The sequence below is a fragment of the Nanorana parkeri genome, unplaced genomic scaffold (assembly GCF_000935625.1).
Source record: "Nanorana parkeri isolate BGI_ZX_2015 unplaced genomic scaffold, ASM93562v1 scaffold19, whole genome shotgun sequence".
In the NCBI taxonomy this organism is placed as follows: Eukaryota; Metazoa; Chordata; class Amphibia; order Anura; family Dicroglossidae; genus Nanorana; species Nanorana parkeri.
Genome location: NW_017306287.1, coordinates 3,752,224 through 3,773,923, shown reverse-complemented (window position 1 = coordinate 3,773,923; position 21,700 = coordinate 3,752,224). Strand labels below are relative to the sequence as shown.

General features: G+C 43.2%; 1 protein-coding gene across 1 annotated transcript in view; it reads left to right on the top strand.

The window, feature by feature from the left end:
* LOC108791121 (coronin-7-like) overlaps positions 1-21,700 on the top strand; it is a 152,741-nt gene that overhangs the window by 8,311 nt on the left and 122,730 nt on the right. The window contains exons 2-7 of the mRNA XM_018561508.1: positions 2,350-2,446; positions 5,108-5,179; positions 7,550-7,620; positions 10,443-10,620; positions 12,299-12,375; positions 16,219-16,269. Coding sequence (XP_018417010.1) covers positions 2,350-2,446; positions 5,108-5,179; positions 7,550-7,620; positions 10,443-10,620; positions 12,299-12,375; positions 16,219-16,269 — 546 coding nt within the window. The remainder of the gene's footprint in view (positions 1-2,349; positions 2,447-5,107; positions 5,180-7,549; positions 7,621-10,442; positions 10,621-12,298; positions 12,376-16,218; positions 16,270-21,700) is intronic.

Below are 21,700 nucleotides of genomic sequence, written 5' to 3'. Positions count from 1 at the left end.
GTTGCTCCATGTACCTGTATGACTCCGGGGCTGTTTAACCCCTTCATGACTGAGCTTGTTTTTGGTTTCTGTTCGTAAATGACTGACGCACTTTTGACATTTTTGCTGTGTGATTCTTCCACGTCAGTAATATACTTTCTTACAAAGTGCACCCACACATATTATATATTGTTTTTTAGAGGACAGATAGGGCTATATATTTATATCACATATGTGTGTCTAACGCCTCACTTAGGACAAATACAAATTAAAAAAAGAGGAAAAAACGTAAAAAAAAACTTTTTTTCCCAGTTTTGATTTGTAGTATTTTTTTTTAACAAAACCAGCACAGCTAAAAAAAAATGCAATACATACATTCATTTATTTGTCCCTTATTTTTAATTTTTTTACACTTTTCACTATTTTTTTTAATTTATTTACACTTTTCACTTTTTTTATACTGACAAATTTTATTTATTTAATTATATCAAGCAGTCATTGTGAATTAATCTCACTATTACTGCTTGATAAATTAATAAATTTTTGGTTATTATCAGGCTGCTTCAAACTTCAGAACAGCCGATAATAAGTTAGTGACACTGATCCTGCAGCAGTTCAGGATTCAGCTGTTACTAAATGTTTTCTGATTGTTGCAACAACGATCAGCAAACAAACATTCTTCTTCCAGGAATAGATACATTGTAGGAATAGACACATTATGTATCTATTCATGAAAAAAAAAAAAAAAGCCAGTATAGCTTGAGAGAGATATCTCTCTCCATCTATACGAGCTGTCAGAATGCCGGCCATGTGTGTCCGCTCTGCTGTGACTCTCAGACACCCGATATTAAGGTATCGGGTGTCTGAAAAAGGTTAACCCTTTCATTAATGGATGCCTAGATAGTTAGACATCCATTACTGAATGGTAACCGCTGATTCTCAGCGGTTACCAGCCTTCTAGTGCAGCAAATAACTCGTCGCGTACAGTGTACGTGACAAGTCATTTGGTCCCTTTGTGGCGGGACGTACAGTGTACGTCTCCCGTCACAAAGGGGTTAAACTATTACTTTGTATTAAAAAGCATGTGCTAATGCAGGGGTGGGCAGCTTAGGCCCTTCAGCTGTGATAACCACACGTAACATCTCTCTGCCTCTGGGAGTCGTGGCTGTTAGAATCCTGCAATGTCTCATGGGACTTGTAGTTTCACAACACCTGGAGGGCTGAAGTTGCCCACCCCTTTGTTTACGCAATGCACAGTATGGCACCAAGCACAGTGCAATTCGTTAAGGTGTCATTCATTTCTAATACACCCCAGTGAATCATGAAAATGCACCTCCATGATGCACATTTTGCATTGTCATGCACGGCAAAGAAACAAGCAGGCGTGATTTCCCAAAAGGAATGCATGGTTGTAACGCAGCAAGCTTACTCTATGCAAAGTGGGGCAGAAGAAACTATGCAAAGTGAGGGGAAGAAGGATCAATGCTAGGTAAAGGGAAGAAGGGTCCATGTTACAAAAGGGGAAGAAGGGTCCATGTCACATAAGGGGAAGAAGGGTCCACGTCACATAAGGGGAAGAAGGGTCCATGTCACATAAGGAGAAGAAGGGTCCATGTCACATAAGGAGAAGAAGGGTCCATGTCACATAAGGGGAAGAAGGGTCCATGTCACATAAGGGGAAGAAGGGTCCACGTCACATAAGGGGAAGAAGGGTCCATGTCACATAAGGAGAAGAAGGGTCCATGTCACATAAGGAGAAGAAGGGTCCATGTCACATAAGGGGAAGAAGGGTCCATGTCACATAAGGGGAAGAAGGGTCCATGTCACATAAGGGGAAGAAAGGTCTATGCCAGGTAAGGGTCATAAGGTTCCACGCTAGATAAGGGGCAGAATGGTACATGCTGGGTGAGAGGCAGAATGGTCCATGCCAAGTAAAGGGCAGAAGGATCTATGCTGAGTGAGGAGGGGCAGAAGGGTCCATGCTGGGTGAGGGCCAGAATGGTCCAGGACCGGTAGGGGGCAATAGGGTCCATGCCAGGTAAGGATCAGAAGGGTCCATACCAGGTGAAGGGCAGAAGGTTCTACGCCAAGTAGGGGACAGAAGGGTCCATAAAACGTAAGGGGCAGATGGGTCATGCAAGGTGAAGGTTAAAATTATGCATGCAGGGTAAAGAACAAAACATGTGCTGGGGTTAGAGGAAGATTGTCCTCTAAGAAGGCTGACAGTTTTTTAGGCCAGGGTTGCAGTAAATCTCTGCCGTTTAGGGAAGTAAAATAAAATGTTGCATAAGGATATATTTAAATGTATGTGGCTTTAGAAGGCCTGAGAATGTGCCTCATGTTTCTTTTATTGTTATGTTTGTGTTTTAGGGATGGATCGGGGACATCGGAGGTGCATCTACTACTACCAGTGGGAACAACATCAAGTGTGGACGCAGTCGTATTGTCTATAATACTGACAGTGCTGGTAGGTCCATTTGACTTATGTAACAACCACAGGACATGATACTTTAGTTACTGGAGGTATAAAAAATAAGACCCTCCCTGTAGCTGAAATCTCAATTGTGGGTGGACTAACCCTTTAAGACCTTTTTTTTCAGACTCAGTAGGCTATTGCTGTTCAAAGTCTTCGGGTGAAATAGTTTTGTTCTAACAGGATGCAAATTTTGTCGGACCAAAAACATTCCGATCACCTCAAAACATTTGAAGGCAGAATCAGACTGTATTAGCTGCTGACGGCAGGTTGTCTATTTTTGTTTTTCCTCATACTTTCTCCCTTCTCATCTAACTCTTTTCTGCTTACCTAAAGAGTCAGCACAACAGTTGCAGCTGCTTTGTGGCTGGCTTTGTCTGACTGAAACCTCAGAGTGAGCCATCTAATACGAAATGAGTTACTGTAATGAGTCGCTCAATTCTGTGTGCAAATTACAGCTTGAGCTACAGAGCTCTGTAAGCAAACTGCTTATCAGCCTTTGGAAGACATGTGGACAGGAGACTAAATGATACAGAATATTAATGTGCAATATTTGACATTTACTTTCCTATATAGTGGCAGTGCGTGGCTATGCCACGGTGTAGTATGGCAACTTTGGCGCCCAGGACTCTCAGCCAGAGGGGCTGAGAGGTTCCACAATGTGAATACCTTTGGAGAGGAGGAACTGGCTGTTCAATCCCTTCCAGGTTTTCCAGACTATAGTGGGATGGGATCTCCAGTCCTGGGGCCAGGTGTTGCCAGTGACCAGGTTTAGCTGATCAGGTGGCTGAGAGCAGCCTTATTAGGAAGCCAGCCCAGTGCTTTAGAGGAGAGTTGTGGGTGTGCAAGAGGCACACAACGACAGGCAGACTCTGCTGCGTGCGTGAGCACAAGGGACACAGCCAGGAAGGCTAGAGAGGTCCAGAGGGTCCGTGACCCTGAGATACCTGTCGGGGAGACAGAGAGGGACGGTGACCCACGAGGGGTGGATACTGAACCGCTTGGAGCTGAGGAAAGCTGCTGAGCAGTGCTGTCTGATGTTTCCCTATACAGTTTTCTTGCTGTCTGCTGATAACACAAAGCAGGCTAACTCAGATATCGGGGCTTCAGACCATGTTTTAGGTTTTGGTCAGTTCATATTTTGGTGATCAGAATACAGTTCTCTCTTCTAGTTGGTAGGGCTGTGATGTAATCTTCTGTGTAGGCCGCAACACTCAGCCCATTGTTATAAATGGTTACACCATCTGGTAGTGGGATGCTTAGTAACAGCATTTCCTGTCATCTTTTACACAAAGCAAAAATATTAAATGAACAAGCTTAAGAGTCGTCCTCGTCATAGGAGGATTAGAGCAGAACTCTGGGGAAAATGTTCTTAACCCTTGCAGTGGGGCTACCCCCCGCACTGGATGGGCCAAGTGCTTGGTTTTGTCTAGGTTAAAAAATTACAAAGTTATACTCACCTGATCCACCGAGCCAGATTGCTCTTAGACCGGTCCCTTCCACCTGTCTTTTCCTCTGCTGCAGTGATGGTATGCACCTCAGTGTCCTCGCATCCTATACACTCTGTATAGAACGTGATGATTTATGGGACCTTAGACCACTGCAGCAGAGGGGGCAGAGAGGCTGCAGGGATCGGTCTAAGAGCAAACCGGGGTCCTGGTAAGTATACCTTTTTATTTAATTTACCTAGACAAAAACTAGCATTTAACCTATGCACTGCTGGGGTAGCCCCACTGCAAGGGTTAAGAAAAATATTCCCCAGAGTCCTGTTTTAAGGAGCAGACATATAACATGCAGTTAGAAACAGGCACAGTCCGACTGCTCTCCAGCACCTCGGCCCCCATGGGGCACCTAGACACAAACGCTTAGCGGGGTGCAGCATAGTGGAGCGGCCGGAGCTATGGAATACCTGCTCAACTCCAGTTCGGGGCATGCCCCCCAAGGTTTTTTAATTTACTTACGCTTTTTATCAGCTTGCTTATGGCTGGTCACATGACACACAGGGTCCTCTTAATTTTTTTTTTATCAGGCGGTAGGCTGGCCTGGATAATGCAGAGAGTGATGGAGACATCAGCATCAGTCTCTACAGCACTGTGAACCTGGGCCAGCATCATGGACACACCCCTTGTGGGTGCATTATGCTGTCCTGTGCTCACAGGAAGTGGGTTGAGTGACAACAGGCATATTCTACTTGGGAGAGGGACAGCACTGGACCACGGGGCTGTTGCAGGGGACAGTGGCGGGGATAAGGTGACTATTGCACTAAGAACTGATTTTATTTTTTTTAAATCTTCATCTAATCTGGGTTATTGATTTAAACAAAAATAAGTTGAGGGCTCTTTAAAATAACACAAGAAGTGTGCACAAGACCTAGGACAGTGCTGCACTTCTGATATATTAAACAGCCCAAAAGGGAGCAAATAAGACAAGTTCATTGTTGGGGTTTACATGCACTTAAAATTGTGTTTTCTCTATGTGCCGCTCAGCTTTAAAAGGTCTGTTTATAGGTGCTGGTGTGTTTTAGAATGTGTTCTTCAAGATGCTTTTACCTGACTTGTATTCAAGGAGACTGGAATCTGATTGTCTGTCTGATATTGGAAATACTTTTACTTTATCATGGTGCTGTTTTTCATATAAGACCTTCTGTGATTTAAGGGGTGCTGGGGATCACCTCCCTCCAGGTGGAGCAAGACAAGAAAACACCGTCTCGCCTGCACTGCCACTCAGGTGAGTTTTGGATATTTGTAATGCAACCTGTCATCTGTCATAATGCAGAAGGAGCATGTGGATACTTCTCTTTCCCGCTGACTAAGCCACCACAATGCTCTGCTCCTCAGAAATTCCCGAGTGAAGTGTAAAAAGAAACTGACACTTTTGGGAGTGCCGGTCTCCTGGGTTCCCCCTGCGGTGTTCATTGGTTTTCCCCTCTGGCCTTCACATCACTAGTCTTATAATGAGTGAACCATTAAACACTGAAGGGGAACAAGTATCCAATTGTTTCTGCTACAGGTATGGCTTGTTTGCATTGGTTAAAATCTATTTTCTTAAAAATGTCACTTGTAAATGGTCTTGCACATCTTTGTATTATGATCACATTTAAGATTGTAAACAATCATTTTCTAGAGTTTGCAAGTTTCGCTATCTGGTCTGTATATTCCTTGTATTGTGTGTGTACTGTGTATTCTGGAATTATCATATTTATGTATCCAAAGATAGCAGAGGTTACTTTTTTATTCATGTTGGTATCATTACCTCTGAAGTCTTACACTTCCAAAGTACTTGTGAAATTACCAAAATACTTTATTATTTTAAGCAACACAATACAGAAATAAAATACCTATAAACAGTTGTAAACAAGACACTAAGTATGCAGAGGCATGGTGCACTAAGTTGGTCCGGAAGCTGGCCAATCAGGAAGCCAGGCAGTGAGTCATTACATATCCTCCGGCTTCCTGATTGGCCCGGAAAGCCGGTTCCATGCTTCCTTGTCACCTGGTGATGAGGGAGCATAGAGACGGCTTCCTGGCTAATCAGAAAGCTGGGCGGCGAGTCATTACACACTGCCCAGCTTCCTTAATGGGACTTCTGGTATCAGTATTGCGTATTGGTGAGTATCAAAAAAAAAAATATCGGTACTCTGCATGCACCGAAAAAACGGTATCGGTGCATGCCTAGTTCTTAGTATATTGTCTTTTCAATTTGATTGTAATGTAATACTGCATCATGGCCACTAGATGGAGCTGATGATCATAGGAAATGCATACTTTTGTCCTGTGCTCCTCAGCTTCATCTAGTGCTCATAATTCAGTATTACATTGAAAATACACTAAGAACGTTCAATTTTGCCCCTGTTTGCACAGACCAAACGTTCACAGAGATTCACAGGATGAATGGCCCTGCAAATGTTCACAAATAGTTTATTGTACATCTCCCATCACACTCCTGACTGATAAATCCTAAATGGTCTGTGGTGGGTGCTGTAGTGACAAGTAGATGGCACTGCACATAGAACAACTACACCATCACACACATGCACATAAAGGTTGAACTTGATGGACCTGTGTCTTTATTCAACCTCAAATACTATGTAACTATGTAACTACCCACTCCGCCTGTGACAGGAGCCGGCGCTAAAGAGGAGGCATCGGCTTATGCGGCTCTGCTCCCTCCGCTGCCGCCTCGTTTCCTCTAGCGCTGGCTTCGTTGGCACCGCTGATTCTCTCCCGCTTCAAGTTCCCCCTTATGCCACCACCGGCCCTGGCAATGGTCACAACTAGGTCTTATATTCGGGGTAGGTCTTATATTTTAGCAATTCCCAAAAATAGTAATAGGTCTTATTTTCGGGGTAGGTCTTATTTTCGGGGAAACAGGGTAGAAGATAAGTCACTGACACTCCAATCTATTTCTCAAACGCGTCTTTATTGACGCTTGTTCATAGTATCTGAAAGTAAACAATGTTTCGGGGCCACACTGGGTCCCTTCATCAAGCAAACAACATTGCTTTCTTGATGAAGGGACCCTGTGTGGCCCGAATTGTGGTTTCTTTTATGATGCTATGAACAAGCATCAATAAAGACGTGTTTGAGAAAAATCTTGTAGTGCCAGCGACTTATCTTCTAATTGTTCATAAATAGGTCTAAGTATTCAATTTGGAAAAAGTAAATGGTTAAAATATACCTGAACCCAATAATAACAACTCCTTGAAAGGAAACGTCTCAGAATTTTGCCAACAATCAGTTTATTATGTAACATATTAGGATGTAATTTAATGTCAAAATCATTTTCTAGTGTTGCAGGTTTCACTCTGCGGTGTATATATTTCTTGTATTTTGTGTGTTGAGTGTATTCTTATCTATCCAGAGAGAGAGGTTACTCCTTTTATTCATGTCAGCCTCATTACCTCTGAAGTCTCACACTGAAGTGAGATTACCAAAATACTTTATTAGGATATAATGTAATGTCAAAATAATTTTCCAGTGTTCTATATTGGGATGTCATGTAATGACATGTTAGAATGGAAATGATTTTCTACCTTCCAATGTTCTAAATTATGTTTTTTCCTTTCCCTCATTCCTGTCTCTTCTCTCGCTCCCTCAGATGTGGTGACAGACTTTGCCTTCTCACCTTTTGATGACAATCTCCTGGTCACAGGATCTGCTGACCAAACAGTGAGTAGGAACATTTTAGCTGTTCATTTACCTCTTGTCTTCCTTGTTTGCCATGTTAAAGGTCAACTCCAGTCAACAGGTAAAGCCAATCAGGGATCTGCTATTGCTGTACTTTATTTACCATGTAGAGCACTGGTTAGCGTTAGGACCTCTGTAAAGTTTTAATGTAATCTATTTCCCAGTCAAGGAAGTTATTCCTCACTTGACAAGAATTACCTGGACAGGAAGTGAGAGGAGACACAAACTTGGCCAATATGTAAAGGATTTCACTTTACCTGCGTTTTATATATTGTAACCAAATTCGTAAGTGCCTGTGTCCATGGGATTTTGTATGCTTCAAAGGGGGTTTGCATTTCTTTACAAGTCTATGGGTTTGCAAAATCTACGTGAAGCTGGTCAAATGCAGGTCTAAAGGAGATCAAATGCAGGTTAAATTAAGGTCATCATATACTCAATTGGTGATCAAATGCAGGTCAGAAGATGGTCAACTTGCGAGTCAAATGCAGGTCAGAAGATGGTCAACTTGCGAGTCAAATGCAGGTCAGAAGATGGTCAACTTGCGAGTCAAATGAAGGCCGGAAGATAGTCGACTTGCGAGTCAAATGCAGTTCAGAAGATGATTAACTTGCGAGTCAAATGAAGGCCAGAAGATAGTCAACTTGTGTGGGCCTGGGACCAGCCCCGTGTGTCTCTGCTGCTGGACTTCCAGTACCTGATCTCACCTCAGCTTACCGAATCCGGAAGCGATTAGGATTTTGTTACTTAGTTTCAGGCTGTCATTACTCTGACCACTGTAGCCAGAGAAGAAGCTGGTGAAGCTTAATCTATGCTCCATCGCTCCATCAGCTTCAGTGAGGTCCATAGGTGACATTAGGGGTTCTGTTGTGTCCATTAGGAGGACCGGGCACTTCCACTTATTAGCCCTCTATGTGATAGCAATAAAGGTTAAAAAAAAAAGTTTAAAACAAATTAAAGTGACATGTAATAAATGAAAAAAAACAAATGTTAAAGCCACCCCCATGTACACATACTTACAAAAACAAACACACACCGGGTGCGCCAATGTGTGAAAACAATGATTGTGCCACTCATGCTACATATCGCCACAAATGTTGGAGTGAGAGCAATAATTCTAAGGCCATCACTCACTGTTAACTCTAAATTGATGAGCGGTATAGGCTCTAGGATCTCCAATACTTCAATACTAAAACAGGGGCTGCAAGCGTGGGGTTTCCCACCCACCAATGCCAGATCTTCTCAAACTTTTGAGACCTACCTCTGCAGGTATACAGTAGATTCAGCTTTCCAAATGCAGGGTGGAGTTTAACTTTTCTAGCCAAATGTGTGCAGTAGGGGGTTGAGGGTAGTGTGATAGTTTTCCTGGCCAGACATAGACTGCTGGTTACCACTATCTTTATATGAGGGTCATCAGAGGAAAGCTCCAATATTCCCAGTATACCCATCTTTGGCTCATGTAAACAGCATTGGAACACACAGTTAATAGTATCAAATACATCATGGCAGTACCAGATACATTTTGTGTATCTCCAGAACGTGTGAATAAGATCCCCTTGTCCTGAAGTACATCTAAAGCACAATGGGCAAAAGAATAACTGAGTAAATCTCATGGAGGGGAATATTTATACCTGGGGTATTCTGTGCAGTGCTTCAAGCCATTGTTTGTCCGTTTGATTGAACTTTACCTAAAATACTGCACACTGTGAGATGATGTTTTTTTAGAGATCGTAATATATACAAGTGAGGGATGGGGCTAAACATCTACTGTATATATACATTTAAATAGAGCTCTTGCATCTCCTATTACAAATATTCAATGACACTACTTTTACCCTCAAAAAAGATCCCTGGGATCTCCTTTTGGAGGCTAAAGGTAGTTTCATTTAATTTTTTAGAGATTGGTATAGCACAGTGGCGTAGTGGTTAGCACCCCTGCCTTGCCGCTCTGGTCCCCTGTTCCAATCCTGGTCAGGACACTGTCTGCAAGGTTGTATGTTCTCCCTGTGCTAACGTGGGGTTCTTCAAGGTACTCCGGTTTCCTCCCTCATTCCACAGACATGCTGAAAGGGTAATTGGCCCTGTATGCATGTGAGATAGGGACCTTAGATTGGGCGCTCCTTGAGGCCAGGGACTGATGTGAATCTGCAGTATGTAAAGGTGCTGCATAAATCAGAAGTGTTATATAAATACCTAGAATAAATAAATAATAATAATTAGAGATGCACCGATACTAGTATCGGTATCAGTGCCGATACCGAGTATTTGGGCGAGTATTCATACTCGTCCAAATGATCCGATACTTACCCCTGATACCAGAACTTCTTGTCAGAGGGAGATTTCCTCTGACCGGTGGTGCTGTGAGGGAACATGGAGCCGGCTTCCCGGCCATTTAGGAAGTCGGGCAGCAGGTAATGACTCGCCGCCCGCCTTTCTGATTGGCCGGGAAGCCGGCTCCATGCTGTTTGGCCGGTTCAATGCTAATTGGCTGGGACGCTGGCCCGGGCAATCAAGAAGCCGTGCGGGAAATAATGACGAAATGAAGCTGCTTTGGGGAATTGTGTTGGGGAGCAAGCCTCTGAGACTGAGGAATAAGGAAAGTATTTCTGCTTATTCCTTTACCCACTAGACAAAACGGGTATTTAACCCTTGCAGTGTGGAGGAGGGCCCACTGCAAGGGTTAACATTTGTTTTCCCTGGAGTCCTTTAAAGGGGCACCCTTTTCCATCATTACTGTACATTTGTAGTGGCTCTGTGTTATCCAAAATCTAACTGTGCTTTGTGGTCTTCTTTTCCTTGTTTTGCAGATCAAGTTGTGGCATTTGACAGAAACTGGACTTGCAGCTGACCCAAATGGGACACTGGCAGTGACAGGGGGGCAAGTAAAGGCTTTGCAGTTTCACCCCTCAGCTGATGCCCTACTGGTCTCTACAGCTGGAAAATCTGCTCAGATCTGGGATCTCTCCAGAGAAATGTCCCTTGCAGGTATCTGTTGTCAACAGCTGTTAAGAAAATGAGAACACACTTAAAAGCCGAACTCCAGGAAAGAAATAGTGTTCTTAAGTTTTGCATTGAGGCTACCCCCGCACTGCAAGGGTTAAGTGCTCGTCTTGCTCTTAGACCAGTCTCTGGAGCCTTTCTCCTCCTCCACTGCAGTGGTCTGAGGATCGGGAGTTATCACGTTCTATACACAGTGTATAGGATGTGAGCAACCAAGCGACATACTATCGCTGTAGCATAGGAGAAGGCAGGCTTCAGGGACTCAAGTAGCAGCCAGCCGGCTGCAAGGTTTGGGTGAGTATAACTTTTTTTTAAGCACCTAGACAAAACGAGCATTTAACCCTTGCAGTGCGGGGGTAGCCCAACTGCAAGGGTTAAGAAAATTTTTACCCGAAATTCTGCTATAAGCTGCACTCTTGTCAAACTTAAAAATGTAGCATGTAATGTGACTGTTTCTTAAAAAAAAAATAAAGCTTTGAGCAGTCCAGACACCTTGAGGTAACTAGAAACACAAAGCGCACAGCTGACCCTATCATGCGTCCTTGTAATACACATTCGGTGTTCTCTTCAGGAGTGATAGGCTCAAAGACTGTAGAACCAGCACACGCTGATCTTCCAAAGAAATTCAAACTTTATTCCACATGCATCTATACAAAGCACAACTGCTGACGCGTTTCTGCCTTACGCGGCCTTAGGCTAGCTATGACTAAGGCCGAGTAAGGCAGAAACGCATCAGCAGTACTTTGTATAGATGTAAGTGGAATCAAATTTGAATTTCTTTGGAAGATCATCGTGTGCTGGTTCTACAGTTTTTTTTAGACACCTAGAGGTGCCTTTTTTTGAAGAGACAGGGTCACTGTATATGGACTTTATGGGTCACCTAACTGCTATTCCCCTATAGCTGATAGTATTCATCTCTGATTCACTCCAATTCTTTGCAGATATAGTCCAATGTGTTCTTTGGTCTAAATGCCATAAAACAGCAGTTTATCACCTAGGAAGCTTTTACATTTACAATGAAATTTAAAAAAGGCAAAATGTATACTTTGTAACGTTATCGATTAAAAGGAATTATATAATAGAAAGAAATTAAATAAACTAAATCAAAATAGGATTTGACAAATGTCGCAGCTAAGTGACATGATCAATATTGTAAATAGTTAAAGGAGAACTATGAGGTGAGTGATTTCCACTCACCCTCATAGTTCGAGCTGACGTGTGGCAATGAAACTGTCACAGGTCGGCTCAATAGATTAGGGAGTGAGGGAACACATACCGTCGCTTGCTCACTTCTCGATCATCTCCCTGCAGAGAGTGGTGACTGTCAGTCACGGCTCCCTGCAGGGATTCCCCACTCCGATCCTCCAGGCAGAGCCCACTGTCACTCGCGCAGCTGGGTGGATCTCGACAGCATTGTCAGGATCCATCCCGGGCTGCAGCGGTCTCAGTATGCCGCGAGCTGTAGCTCGCGATATACTGAACTTTGGGTCATGGGAGGACGCCAGTATATGTCCTCCTGTGACCCTTAAGAGAACTATGGGGAAAACCACTTACGCCATAGTTCTCTTTTTTTATTTTTTATGGCATTATAATGCTGGTTTAGGCAATGAAGTGTGTTTTGTACCCTCACCAAGTGACCCTTGTGTCTCCCTTCTCTTTCCAGCATTGGATAATCACAATGACCTTGTGCAGAGCATCTGCTGGAGTCAGGATGGTGTGCTGATAGCAACTACAGCCAAGGCATGTACACCGATTTTTCTTATAATGTTGTTTTTTGGGGTCACTCTTCATATCTGTGTAGTTTACCTCATTGGATTTCATTGGAATGGGTTGTTTCTGCAGGGCTTTATACTATGATTGCAGTAACACAGACATCTGCTGCCTTTCCTGTCTCTTTTAATCAGCCTCTTGATGTAAAGAGTCTGAAGCATTATCAGCTCTATCTATTACTGGAACCCGCCAGTTAAATCATCATAGCGGCTGGTTTCTCCTTTCTGTATTGTAGAGATGGGAAATGTTTGAGGGGTAAAAGAAGAACTCCAAGCAGAAATTCTATGAACCCTTGCAGTGGGACTACCCCACCGTACTGCAAGGGTTAACTGCTCGTTTTTTGGTCTAGGGTAAGAAAAAAAAGTTATACTCACCCAAACCCCCAAGCTGACAGCGTTCCGTCCAGCCTGTCTCCTCCTCCACTGCAGCTATGGTATAGCCCCTGTCGCTTTTATGTCCAATACACTGTATTGGAAGTGATGACTTGAGGATTCCTACAGCGCTGCAGAGGAGAAGAGCGGAAGACACGCTCTAGGGACCGGTTCGGAGCTGCCTGGCTCGGAGGTTTAGGCGAGTATAAATTTTTTGACCCTAGTCAAAAATTAGCGATTAACCCTTGCAGTGTGGGGGTAGCCTCACTGCAAGGGTTAATTACATTTCTGCCTGGAGGTCTTCTTTAACAATACTGTTAAAGTGGAACTAAATCCGCAGTGGGTCCCCAGGGCTTTTGTCTTCACGTGAAAGTATGAACAGAAAATGTGCACGTTATGCAGAGTTACTTACCAGTGTGTCCTCCTTCAATGATGTGATGGCCATGATCCAACTGACATCTTTGCCTGGTCTTCCGAGTTTGGTGTTTTCGGCCATCACTGGTTGACTTAAAGTAGCATTAAACTCCCCATACTTTTTTTTAGTAAGGAATGTGTTGTTTCAGATAGGGATGCACCGATAGCGATACATGTATCGGTGCCGATACTGAGTATTTGGGCGAGTACTCGTACTAACCCAATTGCTCCCGATGCCTATTTCGATACTGGAATGTTTGGTATCAGGAAGCCGGGCAGCGAGTCATTACACTAGGGAGCATGGAGCTCGCTTCCCAGCCAATCGGGAAGCCAGGTGACATGAAATGACTCGCTGCTCGCCTTCCTGATTGGCCGGTGACGAAGGAGCATGGAGCCGGCTTACCGACCAATTAAAGACCCCGGGCACTGTGTAATTACTCGCCTCCCAGCTTACCGGCTAATCAGGAAGCCGGGCGGCAAGTCATTACACACCGCCCAGCTTCCTTAATGGGACTTCCGGTATCAGTATTTGGCAGTGGCGAGCTGCAAACAAAAAATATCGGTACTCGAAAACCGAAAAACCGATATGGGCGCCTCCCTGGTTTCAGATGACGTGTGCTATTCTGAGCAAATAGATTCATCTTTCATTATCCCATACTGCACATATGATATGTAAAATCTGATCAGTACCCAATTCATCACTGTGTTCCCACTGGACAGGAAATGAAAGCAAACTTCCCGATATGGGGCACAGACATCAGTAAAACCGTAATAAAGGGTTTAACCCTTTCCCCGCTGTCCAAAACGGAAACAAATTGTAACAAGTTAATCTGTTATGTTCCCATTTCTTCTGTGATGTGACTGGTCTCTAGTGAATTGATATGCTGCATTTTTATCAGCTACAGCAAAAATTAATTTTTCCTTTGCATCGAATGTTACTTTTTCTTTGTGAGACATGAATCCAGTTGGTTTAAAAGACAATAAAAATCTGTCAGTTGCTAGTTCATGATGTGATGTAAAAATGTACAATAAACATAAGCAATCATATAAATGAGAGAAAAGACCAGACTCGACATGAAATCTGTACATTATGGGGTTTGACGTTACGCGCTTAGATCCAGCAGGGGGCGCTCATAGTACATGTGATGGCGCCACTGATGCCATTTGCAGTTTTTTTCTGCTTTTAAACAATTAAAATGTAAACAATGAACACAGAATTAAAGGAAACTTTTTGAAGTTGCAATTGCTGACTTCTCATTCTGTAAATGCTAGTTACCTGGCTTTAATGCTGACCCCCCCCGGCATAAAGATCTGCTTATGCGTGCTTAGTCTAGACGCTATTGATGCTAGTGGGTCGGCATAAAAGCCAGTAAACTAGCATGTTCCAAAGACCTCCATGTTTCTCTTACGCAGGTTTTCTTTAAGCACTTTTGGACTAGTGATTATTACTATGCAGGATTTATATATTGCCAACAGTTTGCTTAGTGTTTGCAAAATGGAAGAAGACAGTACAGTTACAATAAAATGTCAATACAGGAGAGTTAGGAGGGCCCTGCCTATGAGAGCTTACAATCTAGTAGGAATTATGGTTGTCATTACTTACGGTATGAAACAATAGATGTACATTGTTTGTTTTCTTTTGGCAGTATTGTGTGGTATATTAATGCTTTTATGTTCTGTGAGATCACAGAGCAAGCCTGTAGTCTGCAGAGAACAGGTGCTGCAATAGTGATGACTTACCTTGACTTCTGCCCAGGTTAAGATGAAAACATCTTCTGGCACTAAGCTCACTTCTATCATTCAATCTACTGATGTCATAACCTCAGTGGGTAGTAGAGGCTCCGGCATTTGGTGTAGGAAAGGGGTTAGGACCTAGTCTTGATTTGGGAAGAAGACTATACCCTGTTTACGGCCTGGGTTTGAGATCCAAGTGGTCTCCACTGGGATATAGGATTTTTAAAAATTATTATTAACTTAATTAATTTATGTTTTTTTTTTTTTTTTAACTCTCTGGAGTTCAGCTTTAATTTTTTATCAAATAAGAACTTTAGTGAAGTTGTCCTTTTAAAAAAACGCTCACCGACCCTCCCTCTTGAATGCAGCCCACCTGAGATAACATAACCTTTCTCCCCAATTCATTGATCTTTTCTCTTGCAAGGCCAACCCGTCTTCATGCTGCAGATGCACACGGCAGCCCCATGTAGTCCTAGGGGTAAACCATACTCCAAGGGACCACAACTGGAGACCACCAACAGTACACCTTACCCATAGGAATGAATGGGGCTGCGGTGTTCATGAATAGTATAAAGAGGAGCTGCTGAATCAGGCAGAAAGGTGAGTATCATCTCTGGTGGGCTGCACTCAGGGGGATGCCAATCTCCTAAGGTTACCTATGGTTATTAAAGGACAACTTAATTAATGGTAAAGTTTTCCTTTACCATGATGAAGCTGGATGACTACAATCAAGATGCTCACAGCACCTAATCAAAACCTATTCCTTACTGATTGTTAGGGGCAACATGTTCACTTTTACTTTTCTGGGGTGTTTAAAAAACAAAGCCTGCAGTCCCCTGTTATAAGCCATCTTAGGCTAGTAGAGGTCTCCTAAAATGTCATGTAGTAGACCTGGGCCACTCATGCATGATGGATTTTGCACATTTTTTTAGGAAGCATCTGACTCATAATAGCCATATTTTCCTTGATAGCTACATGCACTAGATGTCTGACCAACTTTCCATAGCTTGTTGGCTGCAGTCGCTCATTAAAGCATCATGAGTAGGATGTCCTGGGTAATTGTCAAGGAAATTCCACCAGGCCTGTGTTTATGTCTGATGCCTATGTCCTAAGGTGACCTATGGTGTGAGAGTCTGACACTTGTTTTAGGCAAAGAAATGGCTTTCTCGCATGAATTACAGTTCGAAAGAGTTTGAGATGTGCGTGCTATCACTAGTTTATATATTGTAATATTTTGCTGTTTCCCTTCTAAGTCAGTTATTCACCTTGATTATTTTCATTTTTCAACTTGCAGGACAAGAGACTGAGGATCTTTGATGTTCGCAAGAGCACAGGAGCCAGCCAGGTACTGACCCGAGACATGAAGGAACTGTCAGATGATGTTACAGTGATATGCAGGATGGGGGAGATCCGGGGTGTCAGGAGAACAGAGAGCTCGGTAACATGGATTGTACTCCATGTTATGTCCCATAGCAGATCTCATTGTGCTGCGATCTCAGACATGTGACTACACGCTGCCACCTCCCTCAAAGAAATGTCACACATAGATAAGATTCACACAGCATGTCACAACAAGGTAGAGCCATTCATGTGAGGACCGGCTGCTAGTCACTGGCTGTCTCTTTCCTTTGTTATTTGATGACCATTTATAAATGTGTAATTGTGCAGCACGCACTTTACTGTAAGTACAATTTGAGGTCTGTAAAACCTGAGACTTGCAGCTGTTATGATAATCCTTTGCAAAATTCATTTATTTTGGGCAATTTTATAGTGCCAGTATATTGCTATGTGCTTTAAAGAACAAGTTACCTTTAAAGTGACACTAAACTCAGGAGTTTAACCATAAAAATACATTCACGTACCTTAACTATTAACAAAAATGTATCTTATTTGTGTATCACTCGGCTGTAGATCCTCAAATCATCTCTGAATTGGTGCTGACACTTTCCTTCCTTCTGGAGGGTGGCTACTTTTGTTCCCCATGGTCCCTGTGTGTGTTTATAAGGTAGCCACCACTCCAAGCTCACATCCATGGTGGACTACAATCTCAATACAAATGAGTAAACTAAGCATGAGATTGTAGTCCATCACAGGAGCGAGCTTGGAGCGGTGACTACTTTACAACACACACTGGGACAATGGGGAAAACTAGCCACCGTCCAGAAGGAAGGACAGTGTCAGCAACAATTCAGAGATGATTTGAGGATCTACAGCCGAGTGATACACAAATAAGATAAATTTTTGTTAATAGTTAAGGTATTTGAATGCATTTTTAAGGTTTACCTCTTGAGTTTAGTGTCACTTTAAGTGTTCCCCCCCACTCAACTCACCTGAGTGGCAGCCATCTAGAAAAATACTTACCTTCAGACCTGCAGCCGAGTTTTCCCTATGGCTGGGGCCGTACTCCTCTGGGTGGATGGGAGCTGCCATAAGTATGGACCAGCAGAGTGCAGAATTTAAATGGGTGACGAAGGTAAGTGGTGTCTTCCACTCATGGAGGAGTAAGGATGACAGGTGTACCTTTTTGTATAAAAAAAAACCCCTGTTCAGGTTCCCCCATCCCCCAGGTAAATTTTCCTCTGGGCCTGTGCTGATTTGGGCAAGCGCGACTAGAGGTTCTATATAGATGAATGGGAGAGCAGCCCAACTCTGTCTGATGCAGGGTAGAACCAGGCAGTGTAAAACAGAACTGTGCTGCGTCTGAAGTCTGATTTTAGGTATAATATAAAAGCATAGGTTGGGGTAACATCACAAGGTTTTATAGAAAGAAGCATCGGTACCTTAAAGAGATCCTGTCACCAGCCTAAAATTTAGCAGATAAAAGCACAGAAAAATCATGTATTTTAAAGGCATACTTAGTGTTTTTTATTTTTCATAAATAATGTATTATTACCGTTGATTGTACCTTTGCACTTGCTAGAAGCTCCAGAAGGAGTTAATCCCCTAGCACAGCCCCCTACGACCTTGCATGTCACAGTCCTTTCCTCTTGTAGGAGTGTCTAATTACTGTCTGTGCTGGTCAAGCTCCTCAGTCCCTCTCCTCACCTCCCTACATAACCGTTTATGTGGCTGCTGGGGGAATGGGAATACTATAGAGCAGCCTTTCTCAACCAGTGTGTTGTGACACCCTGGGGTGCCTTCTGGCTTCTTTAGGTTGGGCTTTAGCATCGTGCTTTTCCATGGTGCAGGCAGGCTTCTGATGTGAAAGTAGTGGGCTCCAATGGCAAGGGGGCTGCTAGTGTGAGAGGGAGTACTCTAATGTGAAATGAGGAAGCTCTTGATGTGAAGGGGACTCCTAATGTAAGGGGCGGGGAGGGAGACCCTGATGTAAATGGGAATGCTGATGTAAGGGGGGAGGACCCCCCTTTTACATCAGAGTTCACCTGTACATCAGGGTCTCCCTCCCCGCCCCTTACATTAGGAGTCCCCTTCACATCAAGAGCTCCCTCCTTTCACATCGGAGTACTCATTTTCACACTAGCCAATAATTGTTTGCCTATTACTCCTTTATTGTTTGCATAACCGGGGCCAAGACGGGGTGTTTCCTTTACTTACATTCTTTGTGCTTAAGCAGAGGTGGGCAAACTCCTGTAGTTTCAACTCGGTGTTGAAATTACAAATCCCATCGTGCATCTGTCTCTGGGAGTTATGTCTGTGGCTGTGAGAATCATGCAATGCCTCATGGGATTTGTAGTTCTACAGTAGCTGGAGGGCCGGAGTTTGCTCACCCCTGTTCTTAAGGGTGTCCTTCTTTCTCATCCCTGAAAGTTGAGAAGCATGGAAAGGCAGAGATTGCTTCTGATGTACAAATTAGATTTCATGCTACTTCTTTTTGTCACCACCAGGGGGCACCCCCTATACATGTTAAAGGGAACCTGTCATCACGGCTGATATCACTCACAGATCAGGCTCTCATCCAGCTCTGCAGTTTCCAAACTCCCTAAAGTGTGGGGCAAAACACTTAAAGTGACATGTCTGCCCTGAATCGAGCACTTCTAAAGAGATTAGTGCAATTGCAGTCTGTTGTGTTGGATCAGAGCTTTAGCTTTGACAGGTAGCCTTTAAGGCAATTATGTTTTTAAATGTAATTATCTTTTAAATGTTATAGATAGCTGAAGGGGGTAACATAAAACAAATGTGAGATGGGTATGTAGATCAGTACTGAGCTTGGTTCTTTTCAATCATTTTATCAGTGCTAGGTGGATGGAAAAAGAGTAAAGAGTTTGTTTTTGCCGGTGACAAACAAATAATATAGAAATTATAAAGCTCAGTAGGATTGCAGCATGTTACAAAAGGATCTTGACATAATGGCATCATGGGCTGTTATATGGGAAATTACATTTAATGTTGATTGGTGTAAGGTTATACACCTAGACCATGCTTATTGTATTACTTCCTTTACATTAAAGAGACACTGTCACCTTGCCCATTCAGGTCTTTACAAAGGGTTCCTGACCCCCGATGCTCACCTTGCCAGCACTTCCCCCTTGTTCCCTTCTGCGTCACAGCTGGCACTAAAATCCTCAGCGTTGGCTGGTGTTGGACGCTATGGGGAGCAGTGACTTCACTTTTTTGTCATGTCACAGTGCTCAGATCTTGCAGTTGTCTGATAGACCTGAGCACTATCACAGAGGAGGAGGTCACATGTCTCCCATCTCTAAAAGCACCCGATATTGACCCCGGCTGCAATGGAGGAAGAAGCTGCAGTAGAGCACTGGCTAGGTGAGTATGGTGGACCGTTTTTAAAGACTGGAATGGGCAAGGTGATAATGTTTCTTTAAAAAGAATACATTTGAACATAACAGACCTGAAGAAGGTACTGAGAATACCCGTTATCAATAAACTAGACAGTATGGCCCAATGCCTAGCGGCAGATGCAGCCGAAAACTTGGGATGTATAAAAAGGTGCAAAATAAACATGTGATGTGACTAGTATTGCTCCTGTAAAACTCAATTGTAGGGTTGCATCTTAGATATGGAATATGGTTTTGGGTACCTTATGGTAAAAAGTTGATAAATCATTCAGTCCCCATTCACACTTGCCGCGTGTGTGCGCCAAAGCGTGCACCTGGGTAGGAGAGGGTACAGAGCAGTTTAGTAAAGAGGTATTAAAGATGTCACTTACAATGAAATGTTTAAAAAACTACCCTTGTTTAAGGCTCCATTCACACTTCCATTTACACTTGAGTGTCGGCGTCTTTGGCCATTTTGCACACATTTGTAGGCTTGAGTATTTTTGTTTTCGCCATTGGAAAGCTATTTTTGAAGTTGTTAGGCACTTCCATTGAAGTCTGTTGGGGCCAAATACTCTTAATCTTGCCCCAAAAATGCTCCTGTGTTTTTGCTGACTCCAGATGTGACGGGCACAATAGAATACCATGAAAATGTGTCGAGTGTTGTAGCGCTTCTGGAAGCAAGCTTCAAATCGCTTGGCTGTGAATGGGGGCTAATGGGGAAAATCCACAGATCTAATCTGACTGCGGCGTCTCAGTATACCGCGAGCTTTGGGTGGCGGGAGGGCGCTAGTTTGTGTACTCTCGTTACCCTAAGGAGAACTATGGGGAAAAGCCTAACCCCATAGTTCTCCTTTAAACATGATAGGTTATATTATGGACTCAAAAATGGCAGAAATGACCAGTGATTCATTACTTGCTGTGTAGTTTATAACCAAAAGCAGCGAATCAGTCCGAAAAAAAAAAAAAGCGGTTTTGCTGATTCAGTGATGTTGGTTATACCCTACACAGCAAATGAGTGGTCCCTAATACTACATAAAAAGAAGTGGAAGGGCTAGGAGCCCCCCAAACACTTTTGCTTTCTGCATTTTCATACTCATTCCATTATTAAACATTTTTGAACTCTCATACTGGCACTCCCATTGGACTGTATATATGCGTATATCTTCAACCCTGTATTCCCTTATATATGGGACATCCCATCTTTGTTGAGAACCATTGTGCTTTATCATATCCCGATCAGGACACTATCTGCAAGGGGTTTGCATGTTCTCCCTGTGCTTGTATGGGTTTCCTCCGGGTACCCCAGTTTCCTTTCATACTCCAAAGACATGCTGGTAGGTTTTTTGGCTCCTGTCTAAATTGGCCCACCATGTATGCATGTGAGATAGGGACCTTAGATTGTAAGCTCCTTCAGGGCAGGGACTGATGCGCACTATGTAAAGCGCTGCGTAAAATTGTCGGGTCTATATAAATACCTGTAATAAATAATAAAATCAATTGCGTTCTGACCGATTTGAATCTTGAGCCTCACCTGTACTTGTTCCAGAGACAACAATACTGACTGCAAACTATGCACAGTGCCACTCACAGTACCTTTTAGGAGAGTAATAGTACATGCAGAAGTGTTTTCTATTATTTACCCCTTTTCCACATATCAGCGCAATGGGAACAGGTTTTACGGCAGATACGGTATATCAGCGGTTAAAGGTGAACTGTAATCTCTATATATATCTATATAAACATATAAGAATCTTATATTTCCTCTGTTATTTCAAGAGGTGGGGGTGGTGGGATTCGATTCACGCCGAGACATATTTTTCAGCACTGCAAGACAAATTAAGTAGAATTGTCTCAAGTTATGGCAAGGCATGAGACAGTTTAAAGCACTCCTTGACAAACGCACTTTTTTAGACGCGAATCCGGTCATATTTTACCTTTTTGTGGTTCTTCTCTGAAAGTTTCCATTTAGTGGCCGAGTGTTGGTTTCATAGGAGTTTGATGTTACAACATATGTAATTTATATAGCGCACACCTACAGCC